The sequence below is a fragment of the Ornithodoros turicata genome, chromosome 4 (assembly GCF_037126465.1).
Source record: "Ornithodoros turicata isolate Travis chromosome 4, ASM3712646v1, whole genome shotgun sequence".
In the NCBI taxonomy this organism is placed as follows: Eukaryota; Metazoa; Arthropoda; class Arachnida; order Ixodida; family Argasidae; genus Ornithodoros; species Ornithodoros turicata.
Genome location: NC_088204.1, coordinates 62,406,307 through 62,418,453, shown reverse-complemented (window position 1 = coordinate 62,418,453; position 12,147 = coordinate 62,406,307). Strand labels below are relative to the sequence as shown.

At 43.2% G+C, this 12,147-nt stretch overlaps 1 protein-coding gene across 1 annotated transcript; it reads left to right on the top strand.

Annotated features, from left to right (window-relative positions):
* Window positions 1-906, top strand: LOC135392505 (uncharacterized). Its single transcript, XM_064623211.1, has one exon. The coding sequence runs from the start codon at window positions 1-3 to the stop codon at window positions 904-906; it is 906 nt and encodes a 301-aa protein (XP_064479281.1).
* The last annotated feature ends 11,241 nt before the right edge of the window (window positions 907-12,147 follow it).

The following is a 12,147-nucleotide window of genomic DNA, read 5'->3' as shown; positions in this document are numbered from 1 at the left end:
ATGCATGCTTACGGAGCAGTAGTATACGTTAAGGTGGCAGGTCAAGCAACAACGCACTCGAACATTCATCTTCTAGTCTCAAAAACAAGGGTGTCTCCACTTAAGTCTAAGCTAACTCTTCCAAGATTGGAACTAATGGGAGCTCTTGTCGCCGCAAGGCTAGTACACTACGTCAGAACAGCCCTATATGACTGTACAGTGGACAGCCACTTCTGGACAGACTCGACCATAGCTCTTGGATGGATTCGGCAGGACCCATCTCGGTGGAGCACATTCGTAGCAAACAGGGTTGCTGAAATTCGGTCTCTAACCGACCCTGGCTTGTGGAGACACTGCACCGGAGACTCTAACCCAGCAGACTTACTGACCAGAGGTGTTTCAGCGCAGCGTCTAGTGGCGGAAGAATTGTGGTGGCATGGTCCGCCGTGGCTTAAAAGCGACCCTTCTGAATGGCCAATGGATGCTTCAAGCGGGCAAGACGTCGAAGACGAGGTCCGAAAAGCTCCACCAAAAGGCCAAACAAGTGTCCAGTTGCTTACAAAATCAGCGGAAGACATCATTGATCTTCCGAAGTACAGTTCGTTGGACAAACTTTTGTTTGTGACGTCATATATCCTACGGTTTGTCAACAATGTTAAGAACCCAAGACAGAGGATTGCTGGAGCGCTCTCCTCCAGTGAGATACAGGTTGCGAAGTTAAAATGGATACGTAGAGTGCAAGGAGAAGTTTATCAGATCAAAATCGAAAATGGGCAAACTGCATCCCCGATGCTGAAAGATCTTCAGTTTTTCATCGACGATGAAGGAATTCTCCGAGCGAAAGGTCGTCTTCAGCATATAAATGACGAAGAGCGTATCAAGCATCCCATCATCTACCCAGCGATCATCATTTCACAACGCTCGTAGTAATGAAAGCTCATGACAGGGTCTTACATGGAGGAGTGCTGAGCACTCTCGCTGAACTGCGTGAGGAATTCTGTGTGCAAAGAGACCGCCAAACAGTGAAGCGCGTTATAAGCAGGTGTGCTCTGCTGCGCCAGATACAGAGCTAAGTCAGTCCAGGCTCCTACAGCTCCTCTGCATGAATTTAGAGTAGCAAAAGGCGACCCCTTTCAGGCTGTTGAAGTGGACTTGGCAGGGCCACTGTATGGAAGAGGCAGGGGCACAATGTACTATATAGTACTCTTCACCTGTGCAACAACGCGTGCCATACATCTTGAGGTCGCCTCAGCGACAACTGCGGACGTCTTCCTAATGTGTTTTAGGAGGTTTGTTGCCAGAAGAGGTGTACCGTCGCTCATATGCTCAGATAACGCGAGAAGCTTCAAGAGAGCGGAAAAGGAGTTGCGAGGCAGTCAACAAGAACATCTGAAGTCAGCAGGTACCTTGGTCATCATAATATCACGTGGAGATACATCGTTCCTGGAGCTCCCTGGTGGGGAGGATGGTGGGAGAGGCTCGTAAGAACCGTCAAATCCTCCCTCCGGAAGGTTCTTGGCAAGACTTGTTTGGAGATCGAGGCGCTTGAGACCCTGGTTACCGAAGTTGAATCTGTCGTCAACTCTAGGCCAATCACTTTCATAGACAACGATCCAGAGGAGTCCTCAGCCCTTCGCACTTTCTTGTAGGCAAACGGGCCATCGCTTTACCGTCTCCGTCAGAAGACCCTAACACCAGCAGGTACACGCCTTCCAAGGACGCGCTAACACGCGTGAAGAATTTATATCCGGAGATGAAGCCGCTTCAGCATTTCTCGCCATTGCCGAATACGAGTTTTTTCGAACGGTCGTTTTCCAACATCTTCCATTGTCTCTGCTGTGTACAAAAGGCCATACCGACCCTCCATATCTTGACCTGGGTGGGGGGCGAGTTTATGGCCTTCAACTACATTGTGTACCAAGACCGCGGGAGAATCCCCTACTCCCTCAGGTCGGAACCTTAATGAAAGTGTACGGGAACTCTATGGTTAGCGGCTTCCCTCTCTCACTTCGAATCCACTAGCGTGTCTTGGATGAAAAAGACATGTTTCTGCGATGTATTCGCTCTGCTTGTTTAGAAAATGTTTGCCTGAATTAATTACTGCTTTGACTTTGTTTCAGATGATCACTCGATTGATATTAATAAAAAATATTTTTCTAGTTGGGAAGGTATTCTTGAGATGTGTCTGTTGATTCCCTCTGTAGAAAACTTTTACATTAATTTGCATTTCAGATGTGGTGTTTGTTTGTTGCTTCTGCGTGTAGAAATTATTGTTGCAAGTTATCATAAAAAATGATGTAATTAAATTTGTTTCTCCTTTTCGAATGCGTATTGTTTCTATCACTGGATAAACTTGACTTTCTCTCTTTGTTTCAGATGTTCACTCGATTGATATTTTGTGAGTTGGGAATTATGTATGCATGATTTATTAGTTGTGTCTGTTGATTTCTTGATTGATTAACAATAATCTGAATTACATTAAATTTACAATGTTTCTCGTTTTTGATTGAGTATTGTTTCCACTGAAGATAGCATAATATTTCTCGCTTGCTTAGATAATATTTGTCTTAAACCATTTTTTATTTTTTTATTTTTTTGACACATTGCTCGTACACTGATGAAATGTGGGACTACGAGGCCGCAGCCTGTTATGTAGTGCCGTGTGGGCAAACAATATGGAAACTACGTTACATGTCTTGTGGGTCAGCCTATCACCACAAGAGTAATAAAGTGAAACCACAGGTATGTAACAGATGTACGACAAGTTAACAGCATCAGCAATAGTTATCTCAACAACAACGCTAACACCTAAAGTAAAATGACTAGCCCTAGTAATACTAAATGACATATGCATCACTAACGACAACAATATCACACAGTAAAACAGTGACAAAAATAGCGGTGTATCAATGCCCAGTTAAATGTGCTCGTAGTCGCTGTCTAAATAAGAAAAAGTTATTTAATTGCCGAAGCTCTTTTGGTAATTCATTGCATGCTTTTGGTCCGCAATAACTAAATCTATATATGCCAAAATTAGTTCTTGGGAAGGGCATTCTAAGGTGCATGTATGTTCTGCGCGACGAATAAGTTGTGTTGTAATATGTAAGAGAAACAGAACTAAGTACACAAGTGGAGTACACAAAACTGTGTACTAGTAAAATTAATTTATATTTGATAAATGTAAAGACATCCATAATCGAAAATAGGGAGAAGGCGTGTGTGATCGAGTCCCTGCGACCCTTGGCCAGTATGATTCTCAGTGCACGCTTCCGAACTATGAGCAACGGCTGAAGTACACTGCTATAGGTTAGTCCCATATACTACGAGAGCATAGTTTAAGTGTGAGTGGATCAAAGCATTGTAGATATTGGCCAGTATGCGTGCGGGAAAAAAGGTTCTGACCTTCGACAGTGCCTGTAGGCCGCAACACATATTCCCTCTAATGTAACTAACATGTTCTTGGCAATTAAGGTGCTCATTAAGTGTGACACCCAATAACTTGACCGACTCTGCCCGGGAGAGCCTGTGACAACTGAAATCCACACTTGAATTCTCAAGATCTAACTAACTAACTAACTAACTAACTAACTAACTAACTAACTCGGAACTAACTTATTTAAAGACAGCCAGATCGACAGTCTGTTAAGAGGTTGGTTAGCTTCGTGGTGAAGTGTTTCTAGGGTTACCGCATCCACAAACACGCTGGTGTCGTCCGCGTAAAGGGTACACTCTGCTGACAAGAACTCTGGCAGATCATTGATAAAAACTAAAAAAAAAGCAGAGGGCCCAGGATTGAACCCTCAGGCAACCCAACTATGTTTTGTAGGATACTAGATTTATCATCGCCTATTGATACGTACTGGGTTCTGCCAGTTAGGTAGCTATTTAAGAGTTGGAGTGGCATACCTCTTATTCCGTACAGTTCTAGTTTCAGCAGTAATCTCTCACGATCTATGAGGTCAAACGCCTTCGTTAGATCTATAAATATGCCCATTATTAATCTTTTTCTATCTATGGCTGTTCAAACTTTCTCAACAGTGTTGAGTAGCGCTAAATCTGTGGATTTACCTGGGCGAAACCCGAACTGACATTCCGAGAAGAAGCTATGTTTGTTCAAGGTACTTTAACAGGGGATCACTCTGGTTTACACTTCGCAAAATAAACTTCGAGAATAAACTCCTCAAAATAAATCACAAAAATCCACGGTGTAAAGATAAAGCCGTAAAAATCAACTTTTGCGATACAAAGGCTTCAGATTCAAATTTTCAAAATAAATCATCTCTGATTGGTCGACAGGCACAACAGCCTCAGAGCAGCGAAGGCTTTTGGCTCCCGCGTCTCAAAATAGTTCCTCGCAGGATGAGGCTTTTTTCGGTGGGCTGGGAACGAGAGTGCCGAGTCTGGACGAATCGTTTACTGTATTCTCCGCCGGCTATCAGGATTCTGTTGACACTGCAGTGAATGATTTGTTCTGCTGCTCGCCTGTCAAATTTGAGGATGTCGAACTCTGAATTCGTGTCGTGTCACCAAATGAGTTTCCGGTGTTGGTTCCAGCTATGGTGGACACCTGCTATATTATGAACATTGTCGCGAACATCGCCATTCTCCTGCAGCTGCCCTTGGTTGTGAAGTCGTAGAGTTGATAAGTGTCGATCGACGAAAAAGCCTGATTCCGATACCGTGTGGATGTGTTGTGTTTGTCCGTCTGTATGTGTTTGTGTGTGTTCCAGCCTCAGAACCGTAGAATCGTGAAATCGGAACCTGCCTGTGGTTTTCTTTGTGAGCCTACGTTCTGATAAACGCAGGGAACAGGTACTGGACAGACTCTCGAAATGCATTTCTGCAAATAAGCTGCATATGAATGTGAAGAAATTGTTTGTTTGTTTGCAAGAAAAAAAATATTTTCTCTCGGATGAATAACTTGAGTCAGCAGAGGTGCCCTAATTTTTTACAGCTTATAAATATTGTGCTGAAATATGAAATCGCTGTAAAACTTGCATCCTGCGCGACATTACATTAAATGTGCTGCTTGCAGTTCCTGCAGCGTTGTTTCTTCCTCACGTTCAAGTGAAAAGGCAAAAAAAAAAACGCTGCGAGATTTACTCTCAGACAACCATTATTTCGGGGCCATGTCCTCGCACTAAATGGTCACGAGCATACTTTTGAGAACTCTATCGGCACATAGGGAAACTGACGTTGCATTTGCACCGACCTTCTATTTCCAATAATTAAACGAGACCTAATTCGTACATCCGCTTCGTATGTAGAACATGTTGTCATCCATTATAAGTGCAAAAATATAATTTCTCTGAGAACAAAAAATCAGTCCATGGACACGCTATATGCGTCGCACCTACTAGAAATTAACCAGTGCTTGCTGAAAATATACTGGTATTTGTGTTTTATGTGATGTATGGCCCACATTTTCTTTTTGATCAGCTATGCCAGTGTGAGAGCTCCTACGCCAGACTAGCTAGTTCCTCCTCTTTGTTCTCCATGCGGTCACATATATGTTACGCTACAAGGAAGCTAGCTGGTACCACAGTACCAAACAGGTGAATTAACATGAACACAATCACGTAGCAGAGTGAATAACAACCACCATTATTGACTTAGTTTGCTTAGTCGATGGCAACTGAAGGTGGCATATTTCTTTCCTCAGAATTTTTTGATTGGTTTGTTCCAGTTAAAAACAGGAGCCATACACTGAGCAGCAGGGCATAATAAAACCCTCCATAAGCATCACTTTGCCTCTTTGGCTTTGGCAAGCGTGTTGCCTCCACAAGCATAACTTTGACATAATTGCTTTGTGCCGTGATATAGGGTACTATAACTGTGTTCGCAGTACCATTTAAAACGTTGGCACCTATAGGGCTAGATTGTAGCCCCCTATAGTGTGCAGATATTCTGATGTCTGCAGAGCTGTAAGCTGTTCTTCCGGGTGAAAGAAAGCTTGAAGACTGCATACGTTGTGGCTCACTGCCAAAGAGATACGGTGGAGAAGAAATTACTGGACATAAAGCACAGTGAGGCATGCTCCACCCAGGCCACAAGGAGGTACACAATAATTTGAGCCACCTTCTGTTAATGCAGCAAAAACACATATTTCCACTGAAAGAAAGACTGTGGGCTTTTTTTTTTTTTTTGTGGTTGAAGGGCACACGAGTTCATAATAAATTGTTTCCAAAAGCTGTTACGTCGCATTCTGACATGATCTGAGCCAATATGGTCAGCTGATGCTATAAGATCTACAGAAAACACATGCCAGCAGATTCTGAACATGCTATAGGGGAGGGTATGCCCTTGAAATGATGAGATTTGTTCACTTTCAGATGACTTCAGGTATGTGAAAACAATCATAAATGTTAACAAAGCTGTTATGAAGCAGCGACTGCAATTAATCTGCAGAACTGGGCAGAACAGTTGAATGCAGAATTTGTTCAAAGTGTGTTATAGCGTCATACAGATGGGGTATGAATGAGCTAACGAAACATTTTTCTTGCGTAAGAACAAATACACCTTTAGGTTCTCAAAATGGAAAAGCAGAGCTTCGATTTTCGCAGGAGAGAGGCATCTTTTATTTTATTTTATTTTTTGCTTCCTAGGTAGCCTCAACTGACGAACAAGCTGCAGCACATTATGGTGACAATTTTTTTTATTTCTTTTGAAGAAAAATAAACCTGTAGATTTTCAATATGTTGCAGGAGGGGACTAGTTATACAAATAAGGGAAGATTTCTTTAAGACGACCTATATGTGAATATACTATCTGAAAAAAAGTAGATTTTTGCAAGTGCTTGATATTCTCAAACACATGGCTAAACAATGATTATAGATCAGCTTGGTATTTTTATGCGAAGCTAATCACAAGAAATCAGTTACAAGCATAAATAATCTGGGGGCTCCTTCAAGAATGCTAATTTGTCAGAAATTTATTGTAAACTTGACCCAAATGTGCTCCGTTCTTGAGTTCTCACCACATCACCAGATTTATTCTCGTTCTACATACCCTTCGGGATGGCAGACCCGTGCTTCCCCTCCAACACCAGGCAAGGAAAGCGCACAAATGATGTATATGTAGATGTCAGAAGGAAGCTCGTAAGGGACAACTTCATATTTCGGCACAGTTTAATGCGCCCCATTGTTCAAGAAAACAAAATTATGATTTACATTGGATATATGCATCGTCTAAAAAATGCACACAATTTTTTTCAGTGATATTTAAGAAAGTCAAGCTACATCTGTGGCTGGTTTTGGCTGGAATAGCCCAGGTTGACAGTTACACAAGCTGATGTATGTCAGCATTGAAAATATAAAGGAAAAGAGGCAATTTAAAATGCCTCACTCAATTTACTACTTTTCATAGCTTAGCCTAGGGGCTAAGGGGCTAGCTTAGGGGCTAGCTTAGCTTAGGGGCTAGGGGGGGGGGGGGCTCGAGCCCCCCTACCTACCACAGACCGACCCACACAAATCGTGCAAATCCGAGAACATAATATATGTGGGGGGACCACTGTGACGATCGCGAAAGCTCTTGCAGTTCATGGCATCTACCTAAGAAGCACTCTTGAATGTTTTTCAAAGTATGAGCTTTTCAAAATACTTCCAATCTCGTGACACCACCTCACTGGTCATGACAGCCTATACATGTAATCGTACTGTGAACGTCTAAATCAACTATTTTCGTTCCTTTTTTTAATCCTCAGTTTGCGGTGTGCACAAGTATGTGTGTGTTGTCGACACAGGATCAGCGGGGGGGGGGGGGCGAGCTTTCGTATCGAGCCCCCCCTACCTTGGAGGTCTGGCTACACCACTGAACATGTCACATGTAACAATATACAGTATGCCTCAGTGTTTCCCAAACCGTGTGTCAGGACCCCCATTGAGGCCGCGATAGCACAAACGGGGCCCAAGAGCAAGCAGATGAAGTGAGCGCAATATGCCACAAAACCAAGGAAACTATCTCGCTACGACTGCAATATATTGAAGTTGTTTTACAAAAATGCAAGTTCAGTTCAACGCACAATCAGTCGGGAAACAAGCTAACTCGCAGCAATGCTTTCAATCAAGTGTGTCGCAGTATTCCTCACTGTACCATGACGAGACCCTGGACCTACATCAGACGCTACTTGCACGCACTAGTATAACGTTCATATTTATTTACTTATTTATTTCGAGAACCCCAAAGGTCCGGGGGATATTATATGGGGGTGGGAACTCGAGCGTAACATACATTTACAGCAACTTGATAAAAACAAACAAGCAAGCAAAAAAGAACAACACAATCAGCAGTAAGTAAACAGGAAAATGAAGAAACGACGACCATCAAACTTATATGAAAACAAGTATTAAAGCGTGAAACAGAGAGTTCGTTCACGTAAGTACAGATAATTAACAAATACGATAAGGGGGAGGTGAAAAATTTCATAGCAACTGACATACAAGCGTGGTGGTCTTGTGGGTGGAGTGAACGGGAGAGGGTGTTACAAAATACTGTATGGTCGATAATAGTTGCCAGAGATGATGGGAGGTTGCTCCATTCGATGGCAGTTGAACAAAAGAATGTTCTGGATAATGCGTTGGTATTACAATGAAAGCGTGTGACCCTGTTAGTGTGGTCGATGCGAGGAAAAATGACACTCGAGCGGGTGATGGGCGATTGGTGCGGTGGCAAGATGAAAAAGAACCTGTGGAAGAGGGCTAACTTGGCAAGATGGCAACGGTGTTCGAGTGAGTCGAGATTAAGATTTGATTTTAATGCGGTTACAGAGGTATTGGATTAGCAGTCACTGGAAATCAAACGGGCAGCCCGATTCTGAATGGCTTTTATGGCATCACAGGGATACTTTTGGGGAGGGTCCCAAATAGGTGATGCATATTCCAGCTTCCAGCTTGCTTCATACAAGAGCCGTGAAAGTTAGGAGCTTAAGATAGAGGGTGCCAACCTGAAGGTGCGTCTAACAAAGCCTAGGGAGCGAGAAGCGTTGGTTATTATGTGGTTGCTGTACTTGTTCCAAGTTAGGTTGGAGGAAAGGTGGATTCCAAGATATTTCTAAGAATCTGAATGTGATATCACTTAGAGTGTAGGGAAAGGGAGGAAGACAGGAGACCTGTCTTCAAGAAAACGACAAAATGCGACACTTTGCAATGTTCAGAGGCATTGCACCAACTCCGGATTAGTGAAAGGTGGCTTTGTAAGGTTAGTTGGTCAGAAAGAGAGAGGATTTGCCTGTACACTACACAGTCGTCAGCAAAGAGACGAACCGTGGAAGATATGCCTGAAGGAAGATCATTTATACAGATAAGGAAAAGGAGAGGGCCGAGGACCTAGCCCTGAGGGACACCAGAAAGCACAAGTACATTTGGGGATAGGTCTTTGTTGCAAGGAACAAACAACGAACGATTAGTCAGAAATTGAGCTATCCAATGGACGACATATGGGTCGAGGTTAAGCAGAGAGAGTTTGTATAGAAGCTAAGCACCATAGAAGAATTGCGGCATATAGAAGTGCGGCACCATATCGAAGGCCTTGTAAAAGTCTAAGAAAGCAGCGTCAGTCTGATGATTATTGTCTGCGTGGAGAAAGGTGTCTTGAACAAAACTTGCTAGTTGAGTTTTACACGAAAAGAGCTTTCGAAACCCGTGCTGCAAGGGATTGAAGAAGCATTTTTCTTCAAGGTACTTAACTACGTTGGAGAAGATTATGTGTTCGAGAATTTTACATACTATAGAAGTGAGTGAAATGGGGCAGCAGTTATTAACGATGTGGCGGCTGCCTGATTTGTGAGTATAGGGACAGTCTTCGCCGTCCTCCAGTCTTGCAGTAAAGCAGGATCTTGGAGTGACTGAGTAAATATGCAACATAGAATCTTGCTGGAAATAGATCTTGTGTTGTATAGAATCTTTGGGTTAATAGAGTCCAGACGAGCACTGGACGACAGCTTAATGATTTTACAAATGCCATGAGTGCTGATACGAATGGGGACCATAGGTGAGGAAGCGATTACTGATAATGGAGTTTGGGTGTGCCCGTTATCGGTGTTGAAAACGGATGAAAGGAAGGAAGCGAAAGCGTTGTAGAGGTCACTGTCGGCAATAGTATCGCCGTTGGTGTGATACCAGCTCCCATGGCTCAGTGGTTAGCGTGCTGGCCGTGTCACGTCGAGAGTGGGAGGTACCCGGGTTCGAATCCCGGTGCCGGCTGTGCTGTCTGGGGTTTTTCCTGGGTTTTCCTCAGACACTTTCAGACATATGTCGGCACAGTTCCCTTAGAAGTCGGCCCAGGACGCACATTCCCCCAGGGCATCAGTCGTGACGTTGCCCATATACGTGAGGCCGACAACGGCAAGCCCTTTCATCATCACCACCACCCGTTGGTGTCAGACTGAGAAGTTGCGATTTTGGCAGAGATAAAATTTTCCAAAATTGTTTTGGTTTATTCGTCAAGAGAGACGTGAGGTCGATGGTAAAAGAACTTATGTTTCACTTCCTTGATCGAGCTCGTGTATTCCCGTTCACAGTAGTGAAATTTAGCCCATGATACGTCGTCGCCAAGACGCTTTGCCTTCCTGAATAAACGCTTTTTCTTGGTTAGCAAGATTTTTAGACTTTTTGTGGACCAAGGATTGTGATCATAAGATTTCACTCTTATCTTGGAACATGGTACTCGGTAAGGTAGTTTATATTGTCACGAAAGAGGGACCAGTTACCCTCAATGGAGTGAGGCGAGGTGTCATGAAAGGAATTTTCATATCAAGACCCTTGTTGATGGCTTGGAAGTTAGCCCGAGCGTAGTCGTATATGGTTTTATCGTTGAATTTACGAACATTTGGACGACTTGAAGAGATATCGAAGAAAATGGCCTTGTTGTCACTGAGACCATCAGTGACATGCAAAGAAGTGATGTGCTCAGGATGGGAGGTTAATTAAAACCAAGTCAAGGGTTGACTGTGTGGCATGAATTATTCGGGTAGGATGTGGAATGACCTGCGATAGATTAAATGTAAGGCATAAATCCACAAACAATGTCCTCTGTGAACTCCGGGAAAGATTGCAGTGGAGCTAGTCCCAATTTATTGACCGTATATGTATCAGGACATATTGAAGGTATATATTACTGTATATGTATCAGGGCAGATTTCAAGCTTCCTGAGCGCGCACAGACGGCGATCTCAGTTGTCTCGCGATGTAACAGACGGAGAAAGACACCGGCTGTCACACACATCCCGAAAGCTATGCCCATCTTTGTTGATGCACCCACGAAACCCTAGGAAGACTGCCGAAGCTCTCCCACTCGTATTAAGTACTTGTAGCTTAAACTACAAACAGTTTGGTGCACACTCTACAAAAACGGGAACAGCTGATTACTGATTTCATGGGCGCGGCCATGTGAGCCGAGAACGACAGTTCAACAGAGGAGCAATTTTAGGTGAGTTCGAACGTACGTGGCGCTATAGCCGTCCGTGCAACAATTTCCAGAGTGAACTGACCTCGATCAGCTCAGATAACACTTTTTCATTCTTTTTTCTTTTTAGTATTATTTATTATTATTTTCGATTCATTTCCAATTCTAATTCCAATTCCAGCTCAACCGCTCAGCGCGCTGACACTAGTGCAAGGTAGAGTTTAATCTGCCGCTTCCCTAAGGAGAAGAGTACTTGAAGTATATTCGTGTTTTGTGATTCCCTCGTCATCTCTCTACGTTCCAGAAACATACGGTTTCCGAGCCAAGACAATATAGTTGCGAGCGCAGTTGACATACAGAAGTATATATACCGATCCCATACCGTGAAGACCACCACCCCAAACGTAGTTGCCACGGTTTCGGTTTTGGCCCATTTGCATGTCAAAATTCAGGGATGTATATTTTAATACACGTACGTGTTTTAAAATTTTTAAACATGGTGTGGTTTTAACTAGGACAGTTTCCCATATCAGTATCTGGCTTTTGTTCAAGACGTCCTTGTTAGAGTTAATTAATGAATTTAATTGATTAGTCATCCTTTAGTCTATCTTGGAAAAGACGCGCCCGTAGAACTCAACTGTGAAAATGACGTGCTCCCGTGACTTTTTTATACAAATTTGTCCAAGCTGAAACACACCACACAAAATAAACGGGAACGTGCCACTAAGGTACTTCGTGGTCATAGCCATTTTTGATAGATTTTTTAAA

Coding starts and splice junctions, on each gene's coding strand:
- LOC135392505 (XM_064623211.1), top strand. CDS start 1: ATGCATGCTTACGGAGCAGTAGTATACGTTAAGGTGGCAGGTCAAGCA.